Here is an 18625-nt window from a genome sequence, read left to right as displayed (position 1 = left end):
ACAGCCTCCCCTGCTGGCTGGGACTGGTGATGAGGAGGTGGGTCGATGCCAGAAGCCCTGAGCCGGCCTGTGGGGTTGCCTCCCACCTGAATGTTACAGGATCTTTAGTGAATGGGCAAAAGTACCCCCTTGTCAGGCAGGCCCTTCTTTAATTAACTGGGTGGGTTCACTTCTATCTTTCACGTCTCAAGTGTTAGCCTCCTGGGGTTTTTTCCTGACCACCCCGTCTAACACACACACACTCCTTTCGCTACCACCTCATCTATTTCTTTCCTTCAAATTATCTCGTGTACTTTGTCTACTTGTTTATCTGCCTCCTCTACTGCATTTATCAGCCTGGGGAGGGCAGGAGCGTAGCCTGCCTTGTTCATGTCTGTGCTCCAGGCACTTAGAACAGTGTCTGTCTCACACAGAACAGGTGCTCAGTGAGTGTTTTCTGAATGAATGAATTGTTGAATGGAAGGAAATACATGAAGGAAGCAACAGTGAGCCCAATTTGATAAACATACTATAGAAAGCAGGGAAGGTGCGGCAGCTTTGCAGGGCACCTTAGCTCTTGCCATGGATGACATGTAACAGGAGCAGGCCAGAGGCTTCCAGACAAGGGTGGGGGCTGGGGTGTGTCTGACCCCAGGCAGATGTGGAGGGGGGAGCTTCCTGCCTCTCAGATAGAGAGGTCAGGGTAAGGTTGGGGGGGTGGGGTTCTCGCCTCTACTCCTGGAAATAACTGAGAGGCCCCTGGGGTGAGTCCCACTTGCAGACCCTACACCACAAATGGGGTCTAGTCCCTCCTTCCGTATGCGACGTCACGGCGTGCTGTGGTGTGCCCCTGGCAGCTGGGAACAATACTCACTGGCAGAGGTGGACACGCCAGTGCTCACGGCGGCAGGGCCTTGGGGTATGTTTTTCTTCACACCGTAGGCTGCAAGAGAGGAACCACTGAGGAAACAGGACAGTGTGGGAGGGCGGCTCCATGCAGCTGAGAAACAGCCTGACCAGCCCTGGCAGCCTCCCCAGGTGAGCAGGAGACAACAATAATGAATAATAATGAGTGAATAATGAAATCAACTCTCTCCAGCCACGGGGACAGCAATAGAAGTTTGGATGGAACTTTCTTTGGCATAATTCTCATCCTCGTAGGACTGTTCCAGAGGCTGCCTCCTCCATGAAGTTCTCCTCGACCCTCCCACATTGCCTTCCCTTCTGAACTCCTATAGCCCGAACACCTGCTCTGCACAGCTCGATTCACATCGTCTTATACGAGTCCCCAGTTGTTTCATGTGTATGAGACTTTCTACCCCAACCCAACAGGAAGCAAGTTGAGGGCCAGAGCTGAGGCTCACCTCTTCTGTCTCCCATCCCCCAGGTTTGCACAGGGGGTGCACCAGAAAAGCAGCCAGATGATTGATTTGCCGTGATAGTGGGCTGTCAGGGACAGCAGTGAGACAGGAGGATATACAGGTGACAGTCCACAGCAATACCCCCTGTGGTTTCACTCATGTCTGAGCCAGTATATGATCATGGTTGGAACCTCTCGGCTGGGGGCTGGGGGCTGTTTCTTTGGCGTGAAAGGTCGATTAATTTTTAGGGACAATTTGGTTCCTCTGACTCAGTTGTTGAAATTGGATATTGTGAGTTATAGCTGAAAAGAGGCGTTACTTCCCAGCCCCTAAGCTCCAAAGCTCAGCTACTGACCTGTGGAGGTGCTGGCCGTGCCATGGGACAGGGCGGCTGAGCTGGGGGCCAGGTTGTTCTGCATGCCAAACACTGTGGGAGACATTGAGGACAGGTGAGTGCAGGTGCATAGAAGAGGGCCCTCAGCTACAGGCATCTCCCAGGAGCCCCCAAACTACCTTGATGATAAATGCCTTTGCACATGACAGAGGTTCCCGAACTTTCTCTGTTCTCATATTCTAAGACAGTAATTTTTTTTAATGGCCCAGCTCTTCACATCAGGCCAAAAGTTACTAACAGATTCATTTATTGAGTAGTTAGGTCCACACAACTTAATAGTGGTAGTTCACACAGGGTCTGACAGATGTTACTGTATCCCTCAAAATTGTTAGATATCCCAGGGTTCCCTGTTCCCTGTGGTGCACAGTGTGGGAACTGCGAGCAGAGGCTTCAGACACAAGGGGGCCAGGAGGCATTGACTTGGCAGAGCTCTAGTGTCCCCTGAACTCTTCTCCTGACACAAACACATAAAGCTCCCCTCACACCCATTATGATAGCAAAGGTTGCTTGTTTGTTTTTAATAATGTGCAGAAGCTCATCCCTCCCTTATTCCATCCTATCTAGTGTTTAGGGTACAAGATCGTGGATCTACAAGATCTATTCGCAGAGCAGAACAAAGGCAGAAGAAATGAAGCATGAAGTAGGTGTCTCCTGGGTTTGGTGGGATGCTGAAAATCAGAACGCCACATTCGCACTTGCAGATATGCCAGCCAAGTAAATAAGGAAGGCCCACATCATTACGTGTGTTAGTCATGACATGGCAGGGAGAAAGCCGATTCCTTTAAAAAACGATGTAGCTGGTAACTTGCTTACACAGAGGCAACATATATAGGAATAGAGTGAGTAAATGTGAGCCCCCAATGAACTACTGTATTTAGAGAAAGGTCTGAAGTAAGAGCCTTCTCACTAACAATGCTTTTCACCTGAAATGTCCTAGGCCATGTCTCACTTAGCTTCTTCACTTCCATTTCTCCGTCTCTCAGAGAAAAGAAAGGGCCTAGCACAGAGTCCTCTCTCCTGGGGACAGAGCTGTCTCTGATTGAGGGCAGGCTCTGTGCCTCCCCTGGGCCGCTGCTCCTCATTGCTGTGCATGCAGGAATGTCCTCAGACTCCCAGGAACAAAGAACGCCTTCTCTAGAAACCATTCTATTTTCCTCACCAGGAGGGAGCATCCTCCTACCCCCTTTTTTAAAGCAAACCACCTGGAAAAGGTGAGTGAAGCTGGAGACCACTGACCTGAGGAGGAGGTGCTGATCCCGGGGTACAGAGTGGGGGAGCAGGACGCCATGTTGTTTGGAACTCCAAAGACTGCAGGGGAGGAGGAAGGCTGGTGAGAGGGACCCCTGGCCCAGAACAAGGGGTACCACGGACGCTCCGGAAGACACACGAGGCTTGCATTTTTATATTTTGTTTAAATTTCTGTTTTTAAGAAAATCTTAGGCTCTAGCCTTGCAGCAGAGAACCATACATTAGTCTCTGGTGTGCCTTAGATCATAGCCAAGGAGTGGTCGTAGGTTGGTCAGGCCTCGAGTGGACGTTGGCTCCGGCCAAAGCCCCACTTGTTAGTGACCACTGTACAGAAAAGGCACTTGAAACCCAGCGAAGTTAAACTTTACTGTGTGATTAAAGGTCACACAGTAAATCCACATGGAGTGAAAGTAGGTTCCTTGCATACGTTTTCAAGTTCTTCCCCATTACCTTTTTTTCTGATATACTGTGTAGTCCTTTCTATGGGGGACCCACCAAAAGAAACACCTTAGAGATTGAACTGAAGTTCCAGTGGCAAAACCTTCGGGTGTTTGGCCACAGAAAGCCCCTCTAGGAAGCCTTGGGGGTGGCAAACGCCAGGGAGGTCATTCAGCTCCAGGTAATGTGAGGAGGAGACATGCACTACGCTTCACGTACCTGATCCTGCAGAATAGGTGTTGGCGTTGAGGAGGGATGAGCTCTGGGTTGTCATGTTGTTTTGATAGGTTCCCATGGAGGACCCCGCTGGCAAGGTGGAGGACCACATTTGGGAGGGAAGGTTGGCATCCAGGATAGTTGTGTCATAGGTGCCGGACACTGGAACGAACACACACACACACACACACACACACCAGTGAAGGACAAATCAGCACTCTATGCTGGGGCGACTCAGTTGGCTCAGTTGGCTGGGACTTTCCTGGTTTAGCCCTGAAGGTCCCCCTCCCAGGAACTCCCTCCGTCTGGAACAAACGAGGGTCGTTTGTCACCCCATTTCTGTCTGAAATCTTGGAGCTGGTGCAAACTTGATCTCTTGGATTAGATATTCTTCCTGGCTCTTGGTGAAATTTGAAGTAGAATAGTTTTGCTCTGGGGTCTGCACATTTCTCCTTTTACGTCCCCTCCACCCCCTGGTGTGCTGTCTCCACCAATGTTCGCTCCATCTGTTGCTGACTCCACCTTCAAAGGTGCCAGGGAGCAGTGAACAATGCCCCACAGCAAATCCTGGCAGGAGTCCAGGCACGCAGCAAGCACAGGTAGGCAGCTCTCACTTATGAGGCCACACCGATGGATGGCACCCTTCTTTGCTTAAACATTCCTACACACCACCTAGACCCAAGGGACACTTTGCACCCAAGAGGGAGTTTTGGTGTTTTTTCACATCTGAGGCCAATTCTGCCTACTCCTTATACAAGAGGGAGCTAGCCACACAGGTCATAAAGTCTCTGAGGTTTTGTATTCAAAAACAAAAGGAAGGCCACAATCTCAAAGGTTTTGTTTTCCCAGTAGCAAATGACAGAAAAGCTTCACATCCTAGCAGAACTGGCTTCTTTCCTCATCTACCTTCAAGGACCTTTTCATTCCTCTTTCTGCCTCCCACAGAATCTACCTTGTACTTGGTAGGCATGTGATGAGTGTTGAACAACACACATGCAACCTGATTACGATCTCTTGGGTTATCTGTTTTACTTCCCCCAGAGGCCCTCACCTCCGCAAGGGCAGTGGCTGTGTCTGCCTTGTTCATCGCTTTTTCCTTAGTGTCTGGTGCTTGGCATAGAGGAGGCATATAATAAACATTCACGGAATGAATGAATGAAAACACTATGCCTTTCCCCAATATTCATTTGGGGACGCTGGCCAACACATTCTCAGATGGCCAGAATCTCCTGGGGGAGAATCTCTCGGATCTAGAGTTCAACTACAATGTGTACATGAGGTGGTTGACTAGGCAGGAGTAAGAAAGGCACAGCCCACATTTGCAGGCAGCACAAAGGCCAAATGCTTAGTGCTTTGCCCCAGCCTGACGGGCCTGCCAGGCTATGGCTGAATTCCTGGGCCAGGACAAATCTGCCACCTTGTTCCCGTCCCTCTGTGGCAGCCTGGGGCTGTAGGCCTTACCTGAGTGGGAGCTCGCTGTCACCTTTTTGGTCTCCACAGTGCCTTTCTTAGGGATGGGCAGTGTGTTGGAGGAATTCCGAGTGGGGCTCACGCTGGCTGATCGGCTGCCCTTGAGCAAACGTTTAACATCATCCAACTCCGTCCCTGTGAAAGAATCCCCACACTTTCCATTGGGCTCAGGATGCTTTCCTGAGTCTAAGTGCAGTGGGAATTACATTGATGGCACTGAAGACTAGGGAGGATGCCGTCTTCTTCCCACACTGGGATCGTTTTGGTTAGCCTTATAAATTTTTGCATTTTGCCAATTTATAGCATTTACCAACCTGGCCCTTTGTAGTATTAATGTCCTTGTAAATATAGTGCCTCTACAAGGAGGTCAAAGTTGTCAGTAGATACTTCCTAATTATACCTCATCAGATACCACAGGGATGATTTTGTGGCTGGAAGACACTCTCATCCTAGATTGAGGGAAATTTACACCTGGAGCACTTAGAGAACCAGACCCCTTGAAACACATGGATCAACAGTGATTTCCACCCCTGCACAGGACACCTCAGGTGTCAGGTCCCTGACTTTATAAGTTTGGGCATGTCACAAGGAATTTGTGGCCCATAACACCTAACCATTATGCTGCTTTCATGGGAGTGAATTTCAAATCTGTCTGACTGATATCATTTGCAGCGAGGTGATCTAGTGGAGCAAGGCCAGTGCATAAGAGGAGACAACCAGATTTGCAGACAGTACGGGCTGGAGGACTGCCCAACACCCCCTCTCCTGAGATCTCGGCGCCCCTTAGCGTGGTAGGGCTCACGTGAGACAGTAGCAGGCCTGGAGTCAGACCCCACGGCCCCAGGTACTGAGCTCTTTGGACAAGTCCTGGTCTCTGATTCCTGAGCGGCCCATCCAGCTCTTTCTCCTCCTACACTTTGCATTCAGATCCCACCCTAACAGTTGGGCTCATTTCAAAATGTCAAATAACCTCTAACAAGTACAACGGGAATCTAACATAGTCAGTGGGCAGAGACTGGTGAATCCCTGACATTTGAGATCAGGTTGAAACTCACACTCTATTTCTGACCTACTCTAATCCTAACTATCTCATTAAGTCCCCTCCTGTTCCTTTTCCTTCAGCCCCACTGAGCCTTCCTTCAATGTCTCATCATGTGTCCCTCAAATGTCTGTGCCAGCTCATCCCATGGAGCCAAACTGACCCACCCTTTGGTCTCCCTTCAAGTGACACTAACCCAGAAGGCTTCTCAGGACCCGTGTTCCCTTTGCTACCTGAGCTGTCATGGTTGGTTGTTGACTGTCTCCCCATTAGTCTGTGAAGCATGAAGCATCAGGGACCGTGCCTTACTCAGCTCTTTACCCTCAGCACCTAGCCCAGGGTCCCTTCCACAGAAGGCCCTTAGAGACATTTAATGACTGAGTGACTGCACACACACACGGCCCTGGGGTCCTGGATCCTTTCTTTTCAGCAACACGGTGACCACTTACATCGGGTAGATGGGGACGCACTCTGCAGTCGAACTCGGATTTCGCTCTCTGTGCAGGGAAGAGAGGGAGAAGTCTGTGAATGAAGGAGCCTGGGCCACAGTGCCTGACCTTGAGCTGTGAGCAGTGGAGAAATCGTTGTGCTGCTCTGAGATGTCCATGTCCCAGAAACAGGAAACCTAGGCGTACTCAGGCCGAGTGCTGCTTAAAAAGAGATGTCCTCTGCCACACCTCAACCTGCCCACTGCACACCTTTCTGCCAGAAACCCCAGGCTGAGCAGGGTGGCTCCATCACAGTCATTAATGACCAACCCCTTTCCAATCACACATTTCCCAGAATCAAGCTTCTTTCTAGCCCCCAGGGTCTCTCAGGCATTAGCAAGCGAATTCTAAAACCTGTAGCCATTTTGGCCTCTTCAGAAATGGAAAGGGCAGAAAGTGGGTAGTTTCACATTATTAGTTATTTCAGGTGGAGAACTGGTATCTTTCAACTATTAGCCTGATGTCGTGAGTGATTGGTATTTCCTAGCTTTCAAGTTACTGGTGTAATAAGGCCCGTAGGAAGTCTAGGCTGGTCATCGAGAACTCCCGGAGCCTGCCACGGCCCTGCCACGTGCGTGGCACAGACTCCTGCTCCTTGCCACCCTCACCAGACTCATCAAGAGCAGCTCCTCCCCCCCTTCAGTCTTGAGTTTCCCTGCTAAAAAAAAAAAAAAAAAAAGAAAAAGAAAGAGCAGCTCCCCCAGGACATTTCCCTCCATAGCCTTATCCGTGGGCAGCTGTGCAGAGCGCAAAACTCACGAGTCCTCGTCCCCTGGGATGATCTGAAAAAGGGCTATCGCTCAGGTTTTGATGCATAAAGGCAATGCTAGCACATCTTGTTCAAGTCAACCAGGAGACTAGATGTGAAACAAGATGTAACGCCAGCATCTTCAGGTAACCACAGCAGGACCAATGACCCCCCAGGCCGTTACCACGGGTATTCATCCCTGCCTCCGCATGCTTGTTAGACCACTGTCAAAATCTACCCTTCCCATCCTGGCAGAGCCAGCAAAAGATTCCCAGGATGCTGACAGCTCCTTGAAGGCAGAACCATGCCTTATTCATTCTTCTGTGCTCCTCCCATTTCCTGCCTCAAAGCTGGACACATGTTAGATGCTCAGAAAGTACCCCAGCGATAGAGCTCACCCCGTGTTTGGCTCCGTCCTCTGGTTGAAGAAGATGCTGAGAAAGAAAGAAAAGTCATCTTAGGCATATATATATATATATATAAGAAGTGGCATGATAAATATTTTTGACATGGACGTAGATCTATTTGGGTGGGGGGAGGAGGTTGTTTTCACAGTGTTTTTTTCTAGACAGGAGTACTTACGGATACTGGATGCTTTAATAAATGATGACCATAGAGCCAAAAGGCAGAGAAAGTTTCGCAAGGTCCCAGTGCATTTAGGGTGTTATGTAAGTTAGCTAAATGCACGTTCTTAGCTCACACTTAGAGTGTTAAGTCAGCTAAGGTAACCCATTTGGGAGCATGACCCATTTGGACTGGCTGACTACACACTGATCATATGTATGAAAAGACTGCCAGATCTTCCCTTCAGTTTTTGTTAGAGATGGTTTTCGTTTTCCCACTGTAAGCAAATAAATCATAAGTACTGTACAATCAAGGATCATACCATAAATTCATATGCACAGTGAGAATCCAAGAACACGGACCAAAGACTTAAGCCAAGTGAGGATACAGCCTAGGGTTTCAGTTGGCATAAAACGTGCCCCTCTGAAGCCTGCTGTGGTGGGGGTTCTGGGATGCTTGGCATTTGTGCATTCTAACCCTGGCCTCTCTTTGCCGGGAGGGCTCTGTGCATCCTGTGGAAAGCAGAATCCTACAATTGTTGCTTGGTCTTAGGGCTTGTCTTTCCAAGCCTGAGCCTTGTAGGAATAGCTTGCCATTTCACTAGCATCATGAGCCAAGGCTATGATAGCACGTTAATGTGGTTGACAGTCCCCTTAAGATGTTTCAGGATAAAAAGCAAGAGAAAAAAGGTCAGCAGAGGTTAAACTCCTTTAGAAGAATCCATTTAACTCATGATGTTCCCTCCCCCTGACCCCAGGCATTTCCCCAGTGCCTCAGTGCCTCATCTGACCATTTTTTTCAGAAAATAAGGACAGGACATACCAAATTCCTTCCGAGGGTATTCCGGAGAAGAGTTGCCACTGGAGCTCCCTGGAAAGAGAATAAAACGCTTAGTACAGGCATACCCTGCGCCTCTCAGGTATTGAGGTTTTTTACAAAGTGAAGGCACAAAGTGAAGGCAAGACCCTCGACCAGCAAAAAGATTGACTCCCTTTATTGCAGTGGTCTGGAACTGAACCCGCAATATCTTTGAGCTCTGCCTGTGCCAAAGGTCACTTCAGCCCCAATGGCCCCTCCTTTCTGAACCTCACAGCTGTGTGTTCCGCAGGTTGGCAGGTGCTCTTCAGCAGGCTCCTAATGTCACCCTGCTGGGTGCCTGGTGGATGTGCTTGTGGCACTTTGTTCTGCCCTGATCTACTTCAGTGGGGCAGCATTTGAACAAAGGAAGACAGGAGGTTTGCATTTTCTTTTTTGTTTTCCCTTCCTTGACTGCATTTGCCCTCTACCAGTGCTGGTGCAGGTGACCCATTCCTGGCCAAGTAAACGTGCTCATCAGCACCAGGGTGTCCCTGACCTTGTGGGGTCGTCCTCAGTATGCACCCTGGTAACATGAAGACGTAACATCAGAGGCACTGTAGGGACAGCATCCTTCTCGCCTGAATTTGGGGCTTCCCCAGGCCCCCTGACAGCTCTGGGTCTTAAATTATTTACTGGGCTACCCGTCCCTTAGTAATGCTTCTCCATCATCAGTACCCTCTCCATTCAGCATTAGGCCCATTTGCTGCCTGGCTGGTCTGTTTTCCACTAAAACTGCTTCTGCAGGTCACCAGGAACTCTAGGAACCTTAGAAGCAGAATCCAAATGTCTCACCCCGCCTCCTTCTTCTTGACCCTGAGCACTTTCTCCGGCTGACTTCAATGATGCCGCCTGCTCCCGGGCCCCCTGCTCTTCCTCTCCGTGTCCTCTAGCTCCTTTTCTCCTCTTCCCCAACTTTCTCTCTTTGCTCCCTTCTGATTTTTATACTGTCTTCTTCATCAGACTCCTTCAGTTTTCCTCCTTCTACTAACATTTCTTGGTGAATGATTCCAAAAGGGTGTCTTGCCCTGACTTCTCCCCTGAGCTCAAGTCCTGGGAGTCCCACTGCCTCCTTGGTACCCCATCCGACAGCGGTGCCAGCAGCTCTATTTCAGGACCTAATAACTGAAGTCATTCCCATGGGGGCCTCCACCTGGGCTCCCTGCTGCAATTGTTGGCACAACCACGAACCCAACCACCTGTGTCCGAAATCTCAGCAGAATCGCTGACTCCTTTTTCTCCTGTTAAAAAATAAATGAAACCAGCCTTGAAAATTCCCTGAGCGGACAAAACCGGTTTAATCATTAAGCAAAGCTTAATTTAGCATATTTTGCAAGACTAATTTAACCTGGTTATGCCTCTTGCTCACTTCTTGCTTATGCCTCTGAAAATAACAAGCAAAACTTAAACTGTTTCCCAAGGTAAGATGAGGCATCTACCGACAGATTCCCTATCACTGAAGACAATTCCAATAGTATAACCAATTATTGTGAAGAATAAATAGTCACTGCCTCCTCACTACACAAGCTGCTTTGAAACAATATGCCCAGGGGCTCATTGGTGTTTAGTCTGCGTGCTCTGAGACTGCAAACTGTCTTTTTGGTGTGTGCACAATACTTTTACTAATTACTACTTCAGTGATTCCTTGGTTTTAAACTTCTGCTATTTCTGAATTTTTGACACTGTCTTTCTCCCAACATTTAATCAGTTGTCAAACCTGTCAATTCTATCTCTGTAATCCCTCTCACCTGCAGCAACTCCCACTGCTACCCCCTAGTCCCGGCCACGTTTTCCCTCCCATGGACTATTGAGCATGGCCTCACTTATCACCATGTTCATTCACTTCCCTCCCTATTCTCCCTACATGTAGTTTCCGGAGTGCTAGTCCTGGGTCCCAAATATGATCTACTCTTTTGCTCAAAAATCTCTGTGGCTTCTCACTGTATGCAGAATAAAGTCCAAACATCTTAGCCTAGTACTGGATCTAAGTCCTGCAGGCCTTCTTTACATGAGCACCTCTGCTGCTTGCTACTTAAGCCCTGACACTCCGGCCTGTCTTTGCTGGGCTGCTGCTCCCGCAGCCTGGAGCACCCCATCTCTCCACTTCCGGGTAGCAAAATCTTACACGTCACGAAGGCCCAGCTCAGATGCTACCTCCCCCTAGACTCTGCCCTGGAGACTCAGCTGGAAATGATGATCCTGTTCTACTTTGCATTATCGTTTTTATCTGTTATCTTAACTTGTCTATTAGACTATAGGCTCGTTGAAGACAAGATCCATGTCTGATTCATTTCAGCATCCATCAGGGCATTCTGCATGGTGCTAAACACATGGCAGATATTTGAAAAAAACACCAGTTGATCAACAACATTGCCAAGTAACATGAGTCCATAAAAGAAATGAAGGAAGAGTGGAGAGAAGGGTGAGGGGGCAGACACAGGTGAATACAGGTGCCAATATGTCAATCTTCAAAGGACGAGTGAAGTTACTTGGGGAAGAGAGCGGTTCTCTTTCAAAGTCTGTGGGACTGATACCTTCATATGTTCCATGGCGGGTGATGTGAGTTTTCCTTTCAAAAGTTGAGCCTGGTGAGTTGGGCAGAGTGGAGGCAGGTGAATGAGCCCTCCGATAACTGGAGGTGGAGGCATTGCCTCGAGCGCTTCCACCTGCAAGCGGGGAAAGCATCTTAAGTTCATAGCAGTTCAGCAGATTGACATCCAAGTATATTAACTAAGTCCATTAACTAAGTCCCACTAAGTTATATTAACTAAGGCTGCTAACAGTAAAAGAGGGCACATGGAGGGGCCAAATGGCGTCAGCACTGAAAGGTCCGCTGCAGATTTCAGATATTTTGGATTTGCTCCTGCCCTTCTGTGGGGACAGAGCCAGGAGTGCAGTTTCCAGGTTCTCGGCCTCACGTGGAAAGGTGCTGGCTCAGGTAGTAAATGACCATCAACTGTGATCAGATGGCCATCAGCTGTGGCTAGTTGGCTGTCAGCTGTAACCAGCGAGCCATTGGCCACTAATATAACGGCTGTGGCTACGCTAGAAGCAAATGGAGGCTAGCAAGAAGATGGTGGCTGAGCTAGCAAGCGCGGGTTGCAGTTGGCAGGGCGGAGTGTGGAGGAGTGTGGATTGCGGATTCTGTGGCTCCTGCCTCCTGTGTCTCCAACCCAACCACCAGTGAGACTATAGTGATATGACTCCCCTACTTATGGCTCTGTGGGTGTTCCTTTTTGGCCTAGCCACATCCTGTGTTCTTATGAGGGGAGCGGGACCAGAGACCCCGCAGGCCATCCTGCATGACAAATGGTGCAGTGAGCAGGGTCTCTTGCATGACACCTTCCTTCCCAAGCTGACCACTGGAAGGCAGGGAGGTCCTAGAAGCACATGGCTACAGTGCATGGAAATGGAGGGAGTTCAGCCGGATTTTTCTCAAAGACCTGGCCTTATTTAAATGATAGATCGCTGCTGGAGAGACTAGAACAAAATCTGACGTGGAAGATTTCTCAACAGATAAGGGCAGGCTCTTCCCTTGGTTAACCTGGCCGTTGCCTGTCTTGGATCTTCTTTTTAGTCACTCCAAGATTTTTTAAATGGCTTCATGGGTTATATGTGTGTTTTTTTCCCCCTTGTCTTGTTTTGTTTCAGTTTGAATGCTACCATGAAAGAGGGTTTCATGGGGAAAAACGGACCTGTGTTGGATGCTTGCCCAATGGAAATTCTCACAAATCAGATTCCCTTAGCACAGTGACCCAATCATTAAGTTTCTTTTGTTGCTAATTCAAATTGTAAACCCCCAGATGTGCACGCCCTTCTCAAATAGAGACGGCTTACAGAGAGTGATTCAGTGGAAAGCAGCCACCTCCTGACAAAGCCTCCTGAATTAATTATTGTTATTTATATAGGGGACTTAATAAAAATTGATCCCATTTTAAGCAGGCATCAAATGCAGATAATTTGAAAGTCTCACCCATGTTGGGTTGCGTATTGTTTATATAGCTCTTTGGGGCATTTGGAATGGATGACAGACAGTTCTGTTCCTCTCCTTGCAGGACTCTCTCTTCCTGTCTTTCAGCTCTTGCCCATTCCCCCGCCCCCGCCACTAGCAGGCACTTACTTGAGTTTATGTAGCCACTGCTACCATGCGTCAGGCTCTGTTTCTCCAGCCGGCTCCCTCCACCTGTTTTAGCATAGCCATTGCTGGTCCCCCCTTCTGCAGAAACAAGCAGGTGACAATTTAGGGGTGGAGCCAGTCCAGAGGGTCCCTTATTCCTTGCCCCTTTGGAAACCTTTCCTGGCTTCTCAACCATGACACTCTTGGTTTGGGGTCCTTTTGCCATCTATACTGCACAGTGCAGGCTGCCATGCTCTCGTTTTGTTTGTTTCTAATATAAATGTCAAGAGCAAATATTCCACTTGATTTCAAAGAAATGTCTTCTGGGTGGAACATAGCAAGTTACTTATTAGGAAAATTTAAGTATTAGAAAAGTTAGTGAGTGATGAAAAGCTCCTTGAGGCCAACGGGTATGTTGAACGGCTTGCTTTTTTCAAATGCCTGGTCAGTGCATGGCTGCCCCTAGAAGTGTTGGAGGGACGAGTGACAGCTCTGTGTTACTGGTGTCCTGCCTGGTAGCCCAGTATGCTCCAACCTTGAGTGCTGATGGGTGGGATTTCCACCTTCCTGCCCCTCGGTATGCCAGGCTTTCTGGGAGGTGCAGAGGTAACTTGAGGGCTCAGATCTCCATTACAGAACCCACTAAACATAAGGACCACCAGAGAAGAGTGGACTCAAACAAAAGCCTGACTGGCAGTTCCCTGCTCCCACCCCATGTCCAGGTTCGGTAAGATTTTTGATATTTGAGTGTCCAGATCAGGCAAATCTATAGAGACAGAAAGACTTGTGGTTTTCAGGGGCAGGGGAAAGGGGAAAGAGAATGGGGAGTGACTGCCAATGGCCATGAGGTTTTTTTATTGATGTGATGAAAATGTTCTAAAATTAGATTATTGCAACAGCTGCACAACTCTGCAAATATACTACCAACCATTGAATTGTACATTTCAAACTGATAGATTTTAATGGTATATAAATTAATGTCAATACAACTATAAGAAGAAAAAGATTTCAGATATTTTGGATTTGCTCAGCTGGAGCGTGAGTGCCCCTGGGAAAGGTTACAAATAGAGCCCTTCATACGTGACTTTCTGAGAAGAAAGCGCTTGAGATAGTCACTTACTTGGCGGTAAGGATGTAAGTCTTGTAGTTACGGTTTCGGTGATAACTAGAAAAAGACAAAGAAAAGATGAGCTCTTACATAATGCACTAAAATCCCTGTATTTTGGCAAGGCCTAATATCTGTCATAGGCTCAGCACATTAAATCTCAACAGAGATTTTTGTATACTTATACTTTAAGGTATGTGATTTGCTCCACTATCCATGAAAATATGTGCAGTAACAATGGGGCTTAATGTACTTGGAAAATAAGTTTATATCCCTTTGGAGCCAAAAGTAAGTAGCTACCTGATTTGAAAAATGAGTTGTCCTGGTATCAATGTTACTCATTTAAAAATTAGATCCAGTCAGGCCTGGATTTGCCATTGAAGGAGGACCAGGCCCTCAAGTGACACTTTCTTTGCACTGCCCCTTCCAAATGGTCACCCAGTCCAGCTGGGGCAGGGCATCATCCTGGCTTAATTTTGCTGTGGAGTGGATAATAACCTTGTACTTTTAAAAATGAATTTTGGGGTGTCTCAAGAACATCCTAATTCATTCTAAAATCTTCAGGGTCATCCATGAGAGTGAGGAGGTGTAGGAAGGAAGAGGAGTTGGTAAGTCACATTTGGTGCGTGGTGAAATCAGGGATAGAGGAACATCAAAGACAAACTTGAAGAACCAGTCCCATTGCCTCCTGAAATTGAGTTTCTCTAGACTCCAAGTGATGGTGAGTCTATGGAGGTCAAAAAAGTTTCTGGTGCTTTTAAAAATACCAGTTAGAAGAAAGACCTCTTGCCCTCCTGAGTCACCCTCCCCCCTGCAGAAGCATGAGGAAGTGGGTAGATTCCCCAGAACCACAGTGGGGCCGGTTCTGTACTCTGACCATGACCATCACCACTACCTCCCTCTGTGTTGGACATAAAGGAGCACCTACCCAGCTGAGGTCGCTGGTCTTTAAATGCTTTTCCTCTGTGCGTGCACACAAGCCTGTGCACGCCCCGGGGCATGTGTATGTGTGGTGTGCATGTGGTTACAGGGTGGGGGGTGAAAGGAGAAAAGGATGGAAGAAAATGGCGCAGGATCATTTCGAGCCACTCTCAAACTGTGCTGCTCACAAATGCTCCACCCCACACCAGTCTGACTCCCCCCCCCCAACCCCTTCCCTCTTCACACTGCATTTTCCTAACGAGTTTGGCTGTCCTCGCAGGAACATGAGGTTATGAATGTAACAGAAACAGCATTCCATACATAAAAGGAAATGGTTTTCCAGACTAAAATGGCAGCTTGATTTGAATAATGGTCCTGAGCTTTCACTAAACCTCTCAATGTATAGACCTTTGGGATTCTTTGACGCATAAAAATAAATTATTTCTTAACCTAAAGTTTCAAGTCTGTCGAGCCAAAATTTTTCTTTTTTTAATTGGAGATATATGATAGTCACAGGATAAATGAAAGAGTTAGAGCTGCTAAGGGGACAGTTTAAATGTCTTCAAAGTTATCATTGGACAGCTTCACAAAAGAAATGTGTCTGTTTTCAATTTTCAGTGTAGATTACAACTGTGACACTAGTCTTATTCCAACTTTGTCTCTTCAATAACGTGGATATTATTCTTTTGGATTTCTGTTGCCTTGTATCCGTAAATAAGGAAATGGTTAAATACACTATGGCAAATTCATTCAACAGAATATTGTGCAACCATTAAAAATGCTGGTTATAAAAACTATACATCAAAATGGCAGTTTTCATCTTTTAAAAAAAATAGCAGACCACATTTTGATTCCAAGAATGTTAAAATAAAAATCCACAAAAGGCATTTCATAGGAAGTAATAAAGTCTGTTTAGGAATACCTTCAAAATGAAAAAGGCAAACAAAAGAAAAAAAAACCTAAATAAAAAGAAAAAATTATACAGTACTTGTGGTGAAATTAGGAATGAATTATTTACTCTAATTTTTTATTACTCTGATGATGACATATATATCATGCTCTTACATCTTTCAGTGACTTCTGTGCCATCTCGTTTGTTTTTCTTGGTTACATCCATACCATAGCCACCTGTGGAAAAAGCCAGAAACCATGAAGGGCCATTCTTCTAACCATCACTTTTCCTAAGTATACGTCCCTACTATTCAATCTGAGAACCTTAAATCTGATTCCTAGAATTCAAAGCATAATTCTTTCATGTGCATACTTTTTTACATGCGTCATTCTCACTTCTTTTATCAGTTATAACAGAGAGTAATTTAATAGTTCCGCTTTGTATTCTATTCCTTGTACTGGGATCTCATTTTTCAGGATCTAATTAAGCAGGCCATCACCTGCTGGGCATTAAAGGGCTTACACGGATGTGGTGTCCTCACCTTTGACTAGAAAACCTCCATTGTTTGCCAAAGTCACAAACAGCTGAAGGATATCTGTCAAAGCACTTAGTGCTTTCAGCTAACTCATTTTGATGTATCCGATAATGTTCAGTGTTCTGTGTGGAGCTCCATGAATATAAGACATTTGTGCTTCATTATTTAGAGTTTGGGTGTGAGAGTGATGTTTGATGGACTGAAATCAGGATTAAAATCATTACAATGGTCATACTTGTACAGAACTTTACACTTTTCCCAGTATGAAACTTGCTCTTGATAACAAACCAGCCCTAGTATGCTTCCTTGCAGATATTAATAGAAAAAATATATGAAGAAAATATGTAAAATCTATTGAAATATGTAGGATAATACATATTTGTACATGTTAGCTATGTTCTCCCTTCACTCTGCTTCTGGAAAGGCAAATCACTGAGACCTTGTCCACTGTGTGCTGGAGTGTGGATGGAAGGAGGCAAGGCTCACACATCAAGGGACGTGCTGGGGTTGGTGGTTTAGGCCTAATCACACAGAAGAACACAGCAAGGACCCCCATCCCAACTGGGCTCTTTGTGCTATAGGTCCCAGTCTCGGGTTCTGGAAGGACTTGAAATCTGGCTTTCCCTGTGGTTCTCTTCCCCCCACTCCCGAACCTTCCCTTCCTCCCAGTTTATTTTTTGGATGAAGTTCAAATTGGATTCTAGAATTCTGTGAGAAGCTACTTCTGCCCAGGATGCCCCCGTTGCTTGAAGATCTCTCCTTTCAAGCTTTTTTGCCTGCCTGATGACTTTAGTACTTAATCCCATCATACTTTTAGGGGCCCACAAAGTGTCTTAATTCCTTTTTAAAATCAGTAGGAAAAATGGACACAATCCAATCCGGGTTATATTCTTCCAATGCAGTTATAAACTAAATAAAATTTTTAAAAGTTTCTTTTTTGGTTGTTTTTCTGCTTTTAAATGGAGGAAGGGGTTCCGAAGGCAAAAGTGCCCAGGGCCCATGAAAATCATAAGTGGCCTTGAGTAACTTTCCCACTGAAAACCAAGACCACGTGAGACCAGCTGGTCCATTACCCCATGGAATTAAACAAGATCGGCACAGTTAGCTTCAGGGCCTGGTCTTAAGTGCCAACTTCGTGTTAGTCGGAGTTTCTTAAATGCAATTCTAGGCCAGGAATGAGGCATCACGGAAAAACTCCTAGCTGCATCTGAGAAGCCACAGAAGGTCTTTTCGTAGATCTGTGTCCCAGAGCCAAGAGGAGGGGCTCCATAAACAGCTTAACAATGGAGTCCAGCCTCATTGGAAGACCAAACCTGGCCTGTAACTGTGTGTATTCCAGAAACAACCTGTATGACTTATGTCATGCAAACATACATGCAACTGGACATCCTCTTTGAAATTCTTTGTTTAAGCATTAATTGCCTTTGGTACCTCTGAAGCCCCTCTCCACCTTTTTTTTTTTCTTTTCTAAATTGGTCATTTTGGAGGTTAAACATTCAAATGCACCTGGCTGCCAGTAGAGAGCCACCTAGGATGGCACCTGAATTGATATGAAACATCCTGAAAGGAACTGTTTATAACAATCCATGGAAACTTTTACTTCCCACAAATTATTGCTTATTTTGATCCTTTAATGAAAGTTGCTGCTGGCAGCTATAAATTTGGGATTGGCCGTGTTTATTCCACTGCAGCCGTCAAGGCAGGCTGATGACAGCTCCCTTTGGTAAGAGTCTCAGTGTCTAAGCAGCGAGACTGGCATGTGTTCTCTTGTTCTTTTTGTACCAGAAAAACAACAGACATTTCTCGGCCCCTCCATCTTTTTCTTAATGATGGAGCCTTGACATCTGCAGGAAAAAGCCAAGGGTTCCCCAACTTCCAGAGAGCGCGGAGAGACAACTTGCTAAGAAATCAGATGCCCATCTTCAGGGCCTCTGATTAATTGCCTTTGGAGCTGGGGGCTCCTCACCGGCAGGTACCTTGGGATAGAACATGCCCTAGGTGAGTGCAGGAAGGTGGCCCCTTCCTTCTCTCTGCATGAAGCCTTCAGATGGTTGTGACCCCCTGGCTATACAGAATGATTTCTTGGGCCTGAAACATACGGGACTGAACTCTGTTGACTCTGCCAAAGATCTCTTCCAGACTGATAGCCTGAAGTGGCAGGAATGTGTTGGGAGATGGATTCCCTTAAACCAAATGTAAGAGAAAACTTTCTATGAGTGAGTTATCAAGTGGAAAGTGAGGGGTTGAGGCACAGA

At 46.8% G+C, this 18625-nt stretch overlaps 1 protein-coding gene across 3 annotated transcripts in view; it reads right to left on the bottom strand.

Annotated features, from left to right (window-relative positions):
- The window catches only part of COL17A1 (collagen type XVII alpha 1 chain), an 81762-nt gene that overhangs the window by 27829 nt on the left and 35308 nt on the right, over positions 1–18625 (bottom strand). For all 3 annotated transcript variants that reach the window (XM_019725069.2, XM_074339092.1, XM_019725070.2), the window contains 12 exons: positions 16009–16071; positions 14038–14082; positions 12921–13016; positions 11335–11466; positions 8768–8815; positions 7780–7815; positions 6595–6642; positions 5098–5241; positions 3640–3798; positions 2971–3042; positions 1696–1767; positions 854–922 (listed from right to left, as the gene is read on the bottom strand). In XM_019725069.2, coding sequence (XP_019580628.2) covers positions 854–922; positions 1696–1767; positions 2971–3042; positions 3640–3798; positions 5098–5241; positions 6595–6642; positions 7780–7815; positions 8768–8815; positions 11335–11466; positions 12921–13016; positions 14038–14082; positions 16009–16060 — 973 coding nt within the window. In that variant the 5' untranslated portion in view covers positions 16061–16071. The remainder of the gene's footprint in view (positions 1–853; positions 923–1695; positions 1768–2970; positions 3043–3639; positions 3799–5097; positions 5242–6594; positions 6643–7779; positions 7816–8767; positions 8816–11334; positions 11467–12920; positions 13017–14037; positions 14083–16008; positions 16072–18625) is intronic.

Source organism: Rhinolophus sinicus, linkage group LG07 (assembly GCF_036562045.2).
Source record: "Rhinolophus sinicus isolate RSC01 linkage group LG07, ASM3656204v1, whole genome shotgun sequence".
Lineage (NCBI taxonomy): Eukaryota > Metazoa > Chordata > Mammalia > Chiroptera > Rhinolophidae > Rhinolophus > Rhinolophus sinicus.
The sequence above is the reverse complement of the archived record's forward strand: the minus strand, read 5'-3'. Positions and strand labels throughout refer to the sequence as shown.